Source organism: Octodon degus, unplaced genomic scaffold (genome assembly GCF_000260255.1).
Source record: "Octodon degus isolate 3935 unplaced genomic scaffold, OctDeg1.0 scaffold00044, whole genome shotgun sequence".
NCBI lineage: Eukaryota > Metazoa > Chordata > Mammalia > Rodentia > Octodontidae > Octodon > Octodon degus.
In genome coordinates, this window is record NW_004524620.1 from 13359093 (window position 1) to 13373717 (window position 14625).

The 14625-nt window shown below is 40.8% G+C and overlaps 1 protein-coding gene across 4 annotated transcripts in view; it reads left to right on the forward strand.

The window, feature by feature from the left end:
• Positions 1–14625, forward strand: part of Dennd4c (DENN domain containing 4C) — a 116534-nt gene that overhangs the window by 87843 nt on the left and 14066 nt on the right. For all 4 annotated transcript variants that reach the window (XM_023715817.1, XM_023715818.1, XM_023715819.1 and 1 more), the window contains 6 exons: positions 720–836; positions 1864–2010; positions 4334–5493; positions 9265–9442; positions 10613–10722; positions 11154–11329. In XM_023715817.1, coding sequence (XP_023571585.1) covers positions 720–836; positions 1864–2010; positions 4334–5493; positions 9265–9442; positions 10613–10722; positions 11154–11329 — 1888 coding nt within the window. The remainder of the gene's footprint in view (positions 1–719; positions 837–1863; positions 2011–4333; positions 5494–9264; positions 9443–10612; positions 10723–11153; positions 11330–14625) is intronic.

Consider the following 14625-nt stretch of genomic DNA (forward strand, 5'->3'; position numbering starts at 1 on the left):
AGTGCAATTTTCTTTGGATTTAAAAAAACTATGAGCCTGTATTTGGAGGTGGGAGGGAGTAGAAAAGGAGTTAAATCAGCATGGCCAAGGCTGGGAAGGACAGGTAAAAAGGTTGGTGATCCACCTTTGAGGTGCAGACAGAAACTTTGTGGTTTTATAGATAAGGAGGACAAAGACAAGGGCAAGAAGTTTGCAGGGTCAGAGTAGGAGTGTCTGAACTGGTTCTGGGAGGATGACTAGAAATCTTAGGTAACAGTTATGGCTTAGGTAACAGTCCGTTGCCATGAGATGCTTGATTTTTTTTTTTGTTTTTTCCTGCTGGGGGTAAGTGAGTGACCTTAGCATGAGGCGATCCTCAGGACTGCTTTTCCTGGAAATTGGGATGACTGCAGGTTTAGGACAATAACCAGAGACATAGAAAGGCTTCACTCCGGAGAGTCTGAATGAGGGAGGATGTTACAAAAACTGGCAAGGGAAGTCAGGCGTGATCCAATGTGGTAGTGCACGCCTGTAACCTCGGTACTTTGGAGGCTGATGCAGGAGGATCTCTTTGAGTTCAAGGCCAGTCTGAACTACAGAGCAAGATCCTGTTTGGGTTTTGTTCTTGTTATTGTTTTGGTTGGTTTGTTTTTGAAGCTGAGGTCTTGCTATGTAGCCAAGGCATTCTCAAACTTTGAATGGTCTTGCCTCTGTCTCCCAAGCTGTATTCTTTTTACCAGGTGGCCAGTCTGACCAAGGCTATGGGTCTAAGGATGAACTTACAAAGGACGGATTTCATGTACCTGAAGAAGCAGCAGCACCAGAACTGATAACTGAAGCAAAAGTGGGAAAAGAAGGTTGTGTACTGATATTTGAGTTCTATTTAGAAAAATGTGTGTAACAATTTAAAGTTCATCTTATTCGATATTTAATGATACTTTTCAGAAAGGTAAGGTCTATCTCATAGATACTACATATCTATTATGGCAGATTTTGATAGTCTCTGAAGTTTAGAATTTCACAGGCCTGTAGAGAATGTAGGTCGCTCTATTTGGAGGAAAATACAATCCATTGAGGTCTGCATTTGTTGAACTTATATGGTTGCCGAGTAACAGCCCCAGACCAGACTTCTGAGTCATCACACCTGTATTTAAATGTCTTTTATTTAAAATGCTTTTTCAAAAAAAATAAATAAATAAAATGCTTTTTCACTAGAAGCCCTTCAAATAGTGAGTAAATGTTTTTCATTGGTGATTTTAAAATCTCTTTCATTTTCCTGTTTTGTTTTTTTTTTTAAATGGGATCCATGAGGTATAAATTATCTGTTATAGCCAAGCATGGTGGCACAAGCCTATAATCCTGCCACTTGGGAGGCTGAGGCAGGAGAACTGTTGCAAACTCAAGACCAGCCAGGGCTACCAAGTGAGCTCAAGATCAGCCTGACCTGCATATCTAGGCCTTGTCTCAAGAAGACAAAAAAAAGGAAAAATAAAAGAAAGAAAGAAACTGTTACAATCATTTGGTGGGAATATGGAGGAACATGTTGCTTTGTGGTAATATGATGTTCCGTCTGTTCTCTTACACAAACTCCTGTGTCTTAGCGTTATATAGAAACAAGCCCCTTTCCTACTTGCTGAACGATCAGAAATAGAGCTATAGGGAAGGTCAGAGACTTAAGTGATTCACTCAAGTTAGGATTATTGAATGCTGAAATATTTAAGTCCGGACTGGTAACACATGATAAAAAATAAACCAGACATGGGAAATCAGTAAAATACTTATATATTCTCCACTTTAAAACTACACATATGTATAAAAAATCTATATATGGTTTTCAGTATTGTCAGAAATAAGAATAATAATATCAAATTTTTTTTTTTCTAGAGGTGTGTGATGTCTTTGCTCTTAAAGTGAAACTTTCACAGCCCAGTCTGGAGTCTCAGAGTCCTTCTGACCCCCCCTCTTGGGGCAGCAGCATTGTGAAAGTCCCATCTAGTGTATTTGATGTCAGCAACAGGAAAAGTAGTACAGGTGAGATTTTTATATATTGGTTACTAAATATTGAGAATAGACACCTATTAGTACACGTTTGTCTTTACTGTTAGTAAATTGTTAACTATAGCACACATGCTAAAATGTCAGAAAGGTGTCTGGTTCCTGTAAGTGTGCTAAAGAAACGGGGTGTTGTAACTGAAAGATACAGCCGTGCTCCCAGCTACCAAGGTGGCTGGGAAGAAGACTGCATGCTGAAGCCTTGCCTGGGCATGTGGACGGGACCCTGTCTCAAAGTAAATTGAGATGAGTTGCAGTTACAGCTCAGAGCTCCTGGGGTTACATCCCCAGCAGCGCCCTGTTCCTCCAGAAAATATCCCTGACTCTCTGGATCCCCATCTGGCAGACCTTGGGTCATATATTAGAAAAGAATCACATCTATATTCAATATGTAAAGATTTATTTGCATTTACTTATTTTTGATAATTTAAGTCTAGAGATGATTTGATGGGTTGATTGTCTTTTTGAGACAGGGTCTCCTATGCAGCTTAGGCTGGCCTTGAGCACACTTTGTAGCCCAAGCTGGTCTCAAAGTCACAGTGATCCTCCTGCCTCAGTCTCCTGACTGCTGGGGTTACAGGTGTGCACCACCATGCCCAGTTTAGAGATGACTTAAAGCATACAAGAGGATATATGTTATGTAGCGAATGCTGTGCCATTTTATATAAGAAACTTGAGCATTTGTGATTTTAGTATTTGCAAGGAACCTAGAACCAATTTCCCATGGACACAAAGGGATAACCTGTAGTTAATTTGTTATGCAGTGGCGATTTAGGTTTCTTTAGAATGTCTTCCCTGTCATACGCAGTTACTGGTTTTGGTTTGTGTATTTTCATTGTAGGCAGTGAAGGTATAGTAAGGCCCCATGTATTCAAAAACAAGGAATGATATGATCCCTTCCTCCATGTTGGCAGGGTAGTGCCTGTCACTAGAGAAAGGGAAGCGAGAGAGTCGCATTGCTGTGAACAAATACTCCCGCTCCACCGCCACAGGAGGGGGGCTCTGAAGGCTCTGTAGCACTGCGCCCCTTAATACAGTAGTGCGCTCTGACAGCTAGACCAGGTCTCTTCTGTTTGCCATTGTTTTTTCTTGCACCACATGTGGTGACTACTAGTAGGCATTCAGGTAAATATATATGAACAAAAATGTTTACTGAATATTTTATAAACCTTAGAATGTTCCAAGTTTTTATTTTGGACTGGTAGTGCTTTGGCTATGACAGTTTTACTTTCTCCATAATTACACATTGATTTGTATAGATTTCTGGCAAATACTCATTTGGTTTCTTATTTTGTGGTATTGGAGCTCAAACCCAGGGCCACACAAATGATAGGCAGGTATGCTGCCACAGGACTACATCTGCAGCTGTCCGGCAAGTGCTTGCTGAACTGGTTAAATGAAAGTTACGCTAGAGATTATTTTGATTGAGGTCTGTTATTTAACACAGAATATTTTTTTTTCATTTTTTTTTTTTTTAGAATTGTTAATTTTTAATCTCATATATTTTTCATTACACAAGTGAGAAACTACATTACATGAAATTTTAAAAGAAAAAAAATGAACCTCTAACCATGCCAGCACCATCATGACTACTGCTAATATTTTTCTATATTTTCAACACAGAATATTTTTAATGCCCCTTAAAATATGAAAAATAAGACTAGACCCCTATTTATGAATAAATACTTAGTGAATGATATAAGTCAAACTATTGTATGATTTTTAATGGGTACATAGATACACAGGAGGTAAAAGCAGAGCTGAATAGATTTCTTGGGGTTACTTTTTTCTGTGTGTCTTCTTTTTTTTTTTTTTTTTTTTTTTTTGATGGAACCAAGGCTTGAACTCAGGCCCTTGTGCTTGCAAGGCAAGTGCTTATTCTACTGAGCCAGCTCACTGGCCCCTGTGTGTGCCTTTTAAACTTTCTGAACCTTATTCTTTTTTTGAGACAAAGTCTTGCTATGTAGCCCAGGCTGTCTTTGAACTCCTGACAATCTTCCTGCCTTAGCCTCCTGAGTACTGGAATTATAGGCATGCAGTGAATCTTACTCTTCTCTTAGATTTTTTTTTTTTCTTACTCTTCTCTTAGATTTTTTTTTTTTTTTGAACTGGGGATGGAACTCAGGACATTGTGCTTGGCGGGCAGACACTTAAACGCCACTGAGCTAGAATTTTGAGTGGTGTGGCGGGATGAATCTTATTGTTAATGTGTATCATTTTCGCACTTAGGAAAATAAACCTTTTTTTGTAAGTTACACTGGAAAATAGAGAATCATCCTTAATACTTGACTTTTCCTTTTAGGGAATACATCAAATGTGCTATTTTCTACTCAAAATCCATTTGAAAATACAGTCTTTGATGAAGATGCTCATCTTAAGAATAGTGACAAAGGAGAGAAAAGACAGAAGCATTTTGCAGAGAGAAGTTGTAGTTTTAGTTTTGAAAGTCGAGCAGGCATGTTACGTAAGAAGAGCAGTTTGGATCTGAACTCCAGTGAGGCGGCTGTCATGATGGGGGCGGATGCCAAGATCCTCACCGCAGCCCTGACCTGCACCAAAGCTTCTCCACGCCGCACTGCAAGAATGCATAGCTGTGAGAACGTTGGCTGTCCTCTGACGGGCTCTAGGACCTGTGGGTCTGAAAGCACTTGGGACTCTGAGCACAGGGCCCCGGCTGCACTAGAGCTGCTTGAGGAGAGCCAGGAGCCCCTGGAGCCTGTGGCTGCTGACCATGGGGCTGAGACTACTTTGACCCAGGCCACCTGTGGCAGCAAAGACGGCGGTAGCAGCAGTCAGTCCCAAACCTTGAAAACAGGACCTGAAGGTCGAATGTGTAAGAGCAGCAGTCTGTGTGGTGTTGCTAAAGCTGTCGAGAGGGAGGATGTGGAAACTGGACTAGATCCTTTGTCTCTTTTAGCCACAGAATGTATAAAAGAGAAAACTCCTGATGGTGAGGAGAAGTTGTTCTCCCCAGTTATCACACGGAACTTGGCTGATGAAATTGAAAACTACATGAACCTGCAGAGCCCACTGGGTAATAAGTCTTCCAGTATGGAGCTGCACGGAGAGGGAGGCAGGGACTCTGGAGGTAGCGCTGCATTCGCCCACCCGTTAGAGAGGAGGTCAAGCCTGCCTTCAGATCACGGCCCACCTGCACAAGAAGGTCCTGATGGTGAGGACTGCTCCCCTGCTGTGTCCAAATCTAAAACTTTCACTGCACGCTTCAAGCACCAAACTCCACATCGAACTTACAAAGATCGCTCACCTTCCTTATCAGCGCTGATGCGCTCTTCGCACGGCTCGCTGGGTTCTGTAGTGAATTCTTTGTCAGGGCTGAAGCTGGATAACATCCTCTCAGGGCCCCGGATAGAGGTCCTCAGATCTAGTGTGAAACAGGCAGCGACCGCAGCCAGTAAAGTGTGGGGGGCCGTAGCGTCTGCCTACAGCTACTCAGATGACGAGGTAGGAATTTTCATGTGTGCTCCGTCTTGTGGATGGTGTCGGAGCTTTATGTGTGTCATATAAAATTTAGAGATTGCTGGCAAAGTTGGTTATAATTTTAAAACTTCGCACCTATTTTGCCTCTTTTCTATGTAGGAATAGACTATTAGGATTACTTTTAATCCCATAGATCATTCTAAACTAAAAAACAGTTTATTTCTTGAAACTACTACAATTAAGTATTTGAAATTAATAATAATGACATATCACTTAACGTTTTTAAATAATTCTTCTGTTATCTCCTTGGTATATAATGTTACTCTGTAGTTTAATCCATAGATTTCATACTTCATTACAAAAAGGATTAGGTCTTTCAGAAATCATTGTAAATAGAATTAATCACTAGGTCTGTTTATGAATATGAATAGTGTGAAATTTTCTTTGCTTAACAGAACAATAATACTTCTTTAAAAAACGTATATTTAGGGCTGGAGAGATGGCTCAGTGGTCTAAAGCACCTACTTGCAACAAGCTTGACAAAGCACAGGGACCGCGGTTCAATCCCCCAGCACCATATGCCAGCCAGCCCCGCCCCCTGGTGGGCTGAGCTGGCCACACACACACACACACAATAAATAAATGTAATAAATAAAAAAAAAAAAAAAAAAAAAAAAAACGTATATTTATTTATTTGGTACAGAGTTTTGCTATGCAGCTTGGACTTGTAGAGATTCTCCTATCTCAGCCTTCCCAGTGCCGGGATTACGGGCGTGCGCCACTATGCCTGGTCTTGGTGGCTGGCTCCACGCGCCTGTGGTTCCAGGGCAGGCACGGCATGCTGTACCGGGGATCAACGCCAGGTCCTCGCACTTGTCAGGCAGGCACGTAGACCACCAAGCTATCTCCCCAGATCCAGAAAAATACTTCTAATGCAGTATGAAATTTATGGATCTAGAGTATGTATAGAATTGTATAGTAGTAGAGTACTTTATTGTAGAAAAGACAGATGTCTGTAAATGTTTGCTGGTAATGGTATGTTCTGGGTTTTAGTATAAGCTATGTATTGTATATGAATAGACAATATGTATATGTTTAATTTTCATAACAGCCTTATGAAATAGGATTTTTTTTTGAAATAGGATTATCTTTATAGATGGATTAGATTTTATAGATGAGTTAGATTCAGAGAGGTTAATTAATTGCCCAGGGTAGCACAACTCATGAGTAGTAAGACTTTAAAGACCGAAAAGGAGCCCAGATCAGGGACTGTCCAGAAAGAGCAGAGTGTATAATACGTTGAGTTTTGATGACTGGATTTGCATTTTGAAATGGTAAAAGCAGTAGACTTGCAGAATGGCACATTTGCGCGTCTCAATGTTCTACTAACTGAGCTAGCAGGACAACTCCCAAAATGGTGTATTTGAGAGAATAGTGTAGAGAAACATGGTTGAAAGCCGGTGTGGTGGCACCAGGGAGCCTGAGGCAGGAGGATCTTTTCAAGTTCAAGGCCAGCCTTCTTCAAGTGAGTTCAAAGTCTGAACTACATGGTTAGACCTTGTCTCACAGACAAATAGGCAAACAAAATGCTTAAATCATCATGGGCTTTTAAGATAATGTAATTTTAGATTGCTAAAGCTCTAAATAAAAAGTAGAGAAGCATGAAAAGAAATTTCACAAATATGATTTGTATGCCATTTGAAGGAAAATTACATGCAAAGTACTACTTCATTTAAAAGTACAATATTGAGTATTACGACAGACTGTGTGTGTGTGTGTGTACACTCGTGCATGTGGATGTTGCTAGAAATTGAGCCCAGGGCCTGTGCACGCAAGTGTGCTGCCCCTAAAGTGTAATCCCAACCCTGCACTGTGTATTAAGGGTTTACAATCATCACGGAAAGACAGAATAACTCCAGAAGTATGTTAACTTGGCATTTTGATGAAGAAAAGGGTGATTTATTTTTGAAATTTGATTGGCTAATGTTAAAAATACTTGTTATAGTCAGTTGGACTGGAATATTCGACTGTCAGTTCCAGGGAGTTGTGGCTTAGCTTTTCATTGCTATAGCCTGGCCCCAGTAGCAGGGCCTGGCAGAGGGTAAATAAGACATGGTTGGCAAGTATTTGTAGCTGAAGGAGGAAAGTAGAAATCATGTGTATACATTTTATACAGAGTTTAATCTAAGGAAGTAAAAATATGAGCCTAAGAGAATCACCAGTTTATGTAAAATGTAAAGTATTTTCAGTGCTTAATCAATGGGATGTATTAAATGTTACTGTACATCAGTAAAATGGATTAGTTTACAATAATTTAACAAAGCAAAAGAAAATAAATTTGGGGAAGATTTGCTCTTCAATTACATGAGAAGCTGGGTGTGCTGGCCTGTGCTTGTAATCACAGCACTCAGGAGGCTGAGGCAGAAGGATTGTTGGAAGTTTGAGACCAGCCTGAGCTACAAAGTGAGCTCAAGGCCAGCCTAAACTGCATAGTGATGCCCTGTCTCAAAAAGATGAGAAATTTTTAAAAATTACATGAGAAATATAGGTTAAAAGCAGTATCCTAGCTAAACATGGTGGTGCACACCCATATTCCTAGCATTCTGGAGGCTGAAGCAGAAGGCGGCCTGGAAGTTTGAGGCTAGCCTGCACTACATAGTGAATGCAAGGCCATACTGAACTACGTAGTGAGACCCTGTCTTTCCCTTGAAAGCAAAAAGCACCCCCCAGTATCCTAATTTAGCTTGTTATATGATTATAAATGCATATTTTGAATGAGTAGGATAGATCAAGATTTTGATTATACTCTGTTTTTGTGTCTTTTGTTTTTCCTATCTGTATTTAAAAAATCATCTAATGTAGTTTTACATTAAAGAAAATACAAGCTTTTCTCTTTAAAGAAAAATGAAACAAAGAAAATGCTTATTAAAACATTTTCTGTCTAAATAGTCCATAAACTATAGTAATTAAGAGCTAGTGTTGGGGGGGAAAGAGCTAGTATTTGGAAGCTTATCCCTATTTTTTCTTCTAATGTTAATGAAGTTGTGGATAATTGAATTCCCAGGTGATATTCTCAGAGCAACCGTACTTGAACAGTCTCATCCATGTTTTTTGAATTACGTAATTGAAAGTTAGAGAAGTTAAGTAATTTCTATAAAGTTGCATGTCTAATGCCTGATAGAGAACCGAGATCACCGTGTGCTTGCTGCTCTGAAGCCCCTGCTCTATTTTGTTGGAGACAGTGCGCTTCTGGCATTCCTTTACTTCAGCGTGTTGAATGTCGAGACCAGATCCAAACTCACTTGGCGCAACACAGGATTTTCTTGAGGGGGTTGTGTGTTACTTCTTTAGGTTTCAGAGTGTGGAAAGGATGTTTCATGAATAAGGAGTTGAGGGGGCCTGCCCTTAGCTCAGTTATTTAAGTGGCTGCTTCAAGAAAGTGGTCAGGCTTAGGTTGCTGTGGTTTGATCCCCCACAACTCAAGCCGGCCAAACCTGCCCTGAAGGCATTCAGAGAAAAAAACAAAACCTTATTCCATGGGCCGATTGGAGGAGCAAAAAAAAGTCCTTATTCTATGGGCCGGGGAGATGGCTCAGTGGAATAAGTGCTTCCCTGGCAAGTGCAAGGGCCTCAGTTCAATCCCCAGTTGCAAAAAAAAAAAAAGGAGTTGAATTAATGGTTATGAAAATTTAGGGATGATTTGTTTTAAGATGTGTTTAATTGTGGAAGAGCAGAATGATACAGTTCTGTGGAGAATGATTGATGTATGTGAAGTTTTACTATTTTCAATCCAAGGAAGAGACGAGTAGAGATTACAGCTTCCCTGCTGGCCTGGAAGACCATATGTTGGGGGAGAATGTGTCTCCTAACACCAGTATTTCCGGGTTGGCCTCCAGTGAGCTCACCCAGAGTAACACAAGCCTTGGCAGTAGCAGCAGCAGCGGAGACATTGGAAAAGTGCAATATTCAGCAAGTATGAGAAAGGCGTTTCCTTCCATTCTTTCCCTCCCTCAGCCTGTCCCTCTCCTTCCTATTTAAATGCCCATCATTCCCCCCATCCCCGTAGTCCCCACTTGTGGAGATGTTAGATTCTTTTGTTCTTCTCTGGATCTGTCTGTCTCGGTCTCTTTTTCTCTCTCTGTCTGGGAGGAAGGTGGTGCTGGTGGTAAAGTTTTATAGTAGCCACATCTTTCTATTGATTCTGTATGCTCTGAAAATAGTAAAATTACCCATTCTGTTTCGGTTGTATTTATTTGTGGGTTGTATCATTAGTTCTCAGGTTTAGTGTAAATCAAAATCATTTGAGAAATTTGATTAAGAATATATAGTGCTGGTGCGATAGCTCAGCATACTAAGCACCTGCTTAGGCAAGTGCAGGGACTCGGGTACGATCCCTGGCACCACTGCATCAGCCCTGCCCCTGGGCATGCTGAGCTGGCCACCAAGTTTGGGCATGGTGGAGCATGCCTATAGTCCCAGCACTGGGGAAGCTGAAAACAGGAGGATCACTACAAGTCTGAGCTGTGTAGTGATACCCTATACCAAAGACATTTAAAACACACACACAAGGGGGCCTGGCCCTAGCTCAGGCCTTTAAGTGGCTGCTTCCACAAAGCTGTCAGCCTCAGGTTGCTGGAGTTCGAACCTCACAACTCTGCCGCTGGCCAAAAGTGCCCTGAAGGCGTTCGAGGAACAAACAAAACAAAAACAAAAACAAAAACAAAAAAAAACACGTGTCTAAGCCTTAGGCTAAAACTTTCAAGTCTATGGGGTGGGACCTTGGAAATGTATATTTTTTAACTATTTCTCAGAATGGATCAGTTTGAACCAGATTTTTAAATATTTCTGGGATGTATCATTGAAAATTCTTAGGTGTTATTCTAGAAAACTATAATCTCTTTCTGTCTGACTTTGTAAAGGGAAAATTCCAATTGTCCTGAAAAGTTGAATTGTATAATTAACAGTTACATAGCCTCTACCTAGATTTAATTAACTTTTATTAAATTTATGTGTATGCACATACATCTTTATATATTTCTAGAGTGAATTGTTTGAAAATAAGCTGTAGATCATGATACTTACCCCCTAAATACTTGGACACAGCTAGCCCAGGCATCTGCTTATTGTATTTGCTCCTTTCTAGGTGAAGTTCCACTTCCAAGAGGCACAAAGGGACAGGACTTTGAAAAATCAGACCATGGTTCTTCTCAAAATACCAGCCTGTCTAGCATCTATCAGAATTGTGCAATGGAGGTAAAAATCTCTGTGCTGCCCGTTTTAAAGTGATGATAAACATATTTTATACAACAGCATTTTAAAAAAAATCCTGTGAGACCTTTGTGGACAGAATAATAAAATGTCATTTTGTTGAATTGTTTGATATCTTATTTTGTGATATCAAACCATGAACCAATTGGTATCTTTGCCTGTAGCATAACTACTCCAAATTTGGTCAATAGATAAAAAATTTTGCTTAGCTGAAAAAAATGGGTTCTGTGTTTTGTTTTGCTTTGAGACAAAGTCTTACTATGTAATTCAGGCTGGCCTGGAACTCAGCGATCCTCCTGCCTCAGCCTCCCCAGTGCTGGGATTGTAGGCATGCTCTATCACACCTGTCCCAGAATGGTCTTTTAAGATTCGTTTTCACTACAGAGGTCTCAGTGTCCTTATTTTCCTGTTCTCAGGTTTTGATGTCAAGTTGTTCATTGTGTAGATCATGTGGTGCTCTAGTCTATGATGAAGAAATTATGGCTGGATGGACAGCAAATGACTCCAATTTGAACACAACTTGTCCATTCTGTAAAAGCAACTTCTTGCCTCTTCTCAATGTAGAATTTAAAGATTTGAGAGGCTCTGCAAGGTTAGTATTCTGAAAGCTCCTTCACGCGGTAAGTGTCCTCCGTAATTGATGAATGAAATCTTTATAGATGTTCCAGGCATTCCTTTCTTCCTGTCTTTTTGTCTTCAGTGTTTGAGTAGAAAATACTAGCAGTGTAGGAGACTTCTCTTTGCTTCTTTTAATTGGAAGCATCTCCTGTGTCGTTCAGGCTGTCCTTGAGCTCAGTATCCTCCTGCCTCAGCAGCTGGGGGCGGGATCACAGGCGTGCACCACTGCACCTGGCAGCTTTTCCATTTTGTTTGGTGTGTGATTACTAGTCATAGTGAATTCTTGGAGTGAAACTTTCATTATAGGTAGCTCAGAATTCTGATGTTAGGGCCGGGGAGATGGCTCAGTAGACTTAAGTGCTTGCCTGGCAAGCGCAAGGGTCTGAGTTCAATCCCTGGTTCCACAAAAAAAAAAAAAAAAGAATTCTGATGTCTGGCTTCACTTGACACGTTCTGCCTCGGCAACCTCCTCTTTACCACGCCTACTCCTGTTACCACTGTGGTACAATGGAAGGAGTGAGTTCTAGGCGACTGGAGATCAGCTCATTTGTGAGCAGTCATTAGGTGATTGAGAGCTTGGTTCCTGCATGCTGACCGAGTGGTGATACTTCATATGCTCTCTGTCTTGTGGAGCAAGTAAACCTCGCAGTATTGCTGCACTTGGCTTCCTTTGTGCTTGCGGGGAGTTGGACGCAGTCCTGAGCTCCCTCCCTCAGGCGGCTTTCGTTGCTGGCAGTAATGCTGCCACTGTGGAGATGTTTCCTTCCTGTTCTTCCTTTTAGTTTTAGGCACAAAGCTTAGTTAAAACATACTCGGTAATTCTTGACGTATTTATCATTGTCTGGGCAAGGGCCCTGCAGCCCTCCTGTTTATCTTCCTTCTTCCATCCTATGTTTTCTCTTATCCAACAGAGAGATCACTCTGCTGTGGAGAGTTCACCCTTGAATATATATCCTTATAAAATATGTAAAGTTTTTGTATGGTTGTGTGTTTTAATTTATATAATGGAATAATGTGGAAAAAGCTTAATTTCATTGCTCAGTTAAAAATCTGTCAGAGCTACTCTGTCTACATTTAGTTTATTTTTCTCCTGCATGAAGTGAATACCTGCTTGTACTTATCTATTACTAGTGTTGGACATTTCTGTTGTGTCTAGTACTTTAAAAAAAAAAAAAGTATGTATTTGGTACAGGGTCTCACTATGCAGCTCAGCCTCATGGTAATCTCCTGTTGTCAGCCTCCCTAGTGCCGGGATTACAGGCATGTGCCACCACAACCAGTCTCTGTGTCAGCTCAGGGAGCTCGGGGGCAGGGCCGTGTGGCACGTGGTGCTAGGGACTGAACCCTGATCCCTGTGCTCGCCTAAGCAAGCGCTTAGTCTGTTGAACCATCTCACCAGCTTGCATCTGATACTCTTCAGACTTGTAGTTTCTGTCAGAAAAATAGTCAAAGGTGAGATCACTGGCTTGTTTACTTGAAGATTGCTTCCCAAGTCTGACTGTCCTACCAGCAGTACCCAAGAATTGCTTTACAGCTTTATCAGCAATTAGTATTATCACTTTTATAATGTTCATATTGTAGTTGAATATAGTGTTACATCATGGTTTTCATTGGAATTTCTCTAAGTTCTATAAAGTTTCTGTCATTATTTATTGTTTCAGTATTCTGTGACTTGCTTACATTCTTTGTCCAATTTTCTTTTGAGCTTTTTCTTTTCATGTTGGTCTAAGTTGAATATTCTTTTTTTTTTTTTTTAATGTATTTAGCACAGGGTCTCATTACACAGATCACACCCACAGTGATCCTCCTGTTTTCAGCCTCCCACGTGCTGGGATTACAGGTGTGCACCACCATGCCCAGTCTCAATCACCCAGCGCACCCTGGAAGTGGGGTTGGCACAGCATAGTGGGGATCAAACCCTGGTCCCTGTGTCTGTCTAAGCAGGTGCTTTAATCTGTTGAACTATCTGGCTGGCCTTAAGTTGAATATTCTTGATATAAATTCCATAAAAAACAACTTTAGTTTTGATGTGAACGTCCATTAATTTTCCACTTTTGAGTTGTACTGTGGGTGTCCTTTTTTAAAAGTTATTTCCCATATGCCAGGCATGTTGGTGCATGACTATAATCCCAGGATTTAGGAGGCTGAGGCAGGAGGATCATTGAGAGTCAGAGGCCAGCCTGGGCTACATATGAGTTCAAAGCTGGTTTGGACTGCATCAAGAGACCAGTCTCAGGAAAAGTTGTTCCCTATGACTAGATACCGAGATTTTCTCCCTAAGTATTATGTTTTTTGTAGTGCTGGGAATCAAATGCAAGCCTTTACACATCTAGACTGAATGTATTTTGTATTTTACTTCTGATATTTAAGTATTTAATTTATCTAAACTCCACCTTTGTGGAGGGGTGAAAACCTAGCTTTTATTTTTCTCTTTCCAAGGCAGCCAGTTATCCTATCATCATCTCCTAAAATCCTGTTCTTTCTTCATTGTTAGCAAGTTGCTGTGGCTGGGAGGGCAAGTTCCTATTCATGGATTTCTTTTTGCTTAGTTATTACTTGTTCTTTCCTGTGAATGTGGAGAATAAATTTGAGCTCTCTCTCGTTCTCTCTGTTTTGTCTGTGTGTCTCTCTGTCTCTGTCTCTCTCTCTGTCTCTCTCTCTGTCTCTCTCTCTGTCTCTCTCTCTCTCTCTCTCTCTGTCTCTCTCTGTCTCTCTCTCTCTCTCTCTCTCATACACACACAATCCATTTAGAATTTTCATTGAGATTACCTGAGTATGTGTCTCCCATATTTTTCAGACAGGTTCTTAGTAGAGCTTTAAATTCTTTTCCATGTTCCCTTTTTTGTTGTTTTTTTAAAGCTGTTATGAGGATCTTTTAAACCTATATTTTCATTAGGTAAATAGAACATTATTGATCCCCCCAAGTATGTCGTGATGAAAAATTTCATATATAGGACAGATGTAAAGACTATTCCTGTGTAGCAGGAGGTGGCAAGAATTGAAGCCAGCGTCTGGGGGGCAACCGTCAGCATGCTGTCTGCTGGGACCTACACTCCAGCTAGTTTGGAGGCTTTCTCTTAATGGTGGATTTTCATGTGCCCATGCTCATATTTCCCAGCTCATGTTTTACTGTGCGTTGTCACCTGTTTCTTCATCTTTTTTTAAACTTTATTTTTTTTTATTTTTATTTATTTGAGAGAGAGAGAGAGAGAGAGAGACAGAGAGAGAGAGAGAGAGAGAGGCCAGCTCAGCCCACCAGGGGGCGGGGCT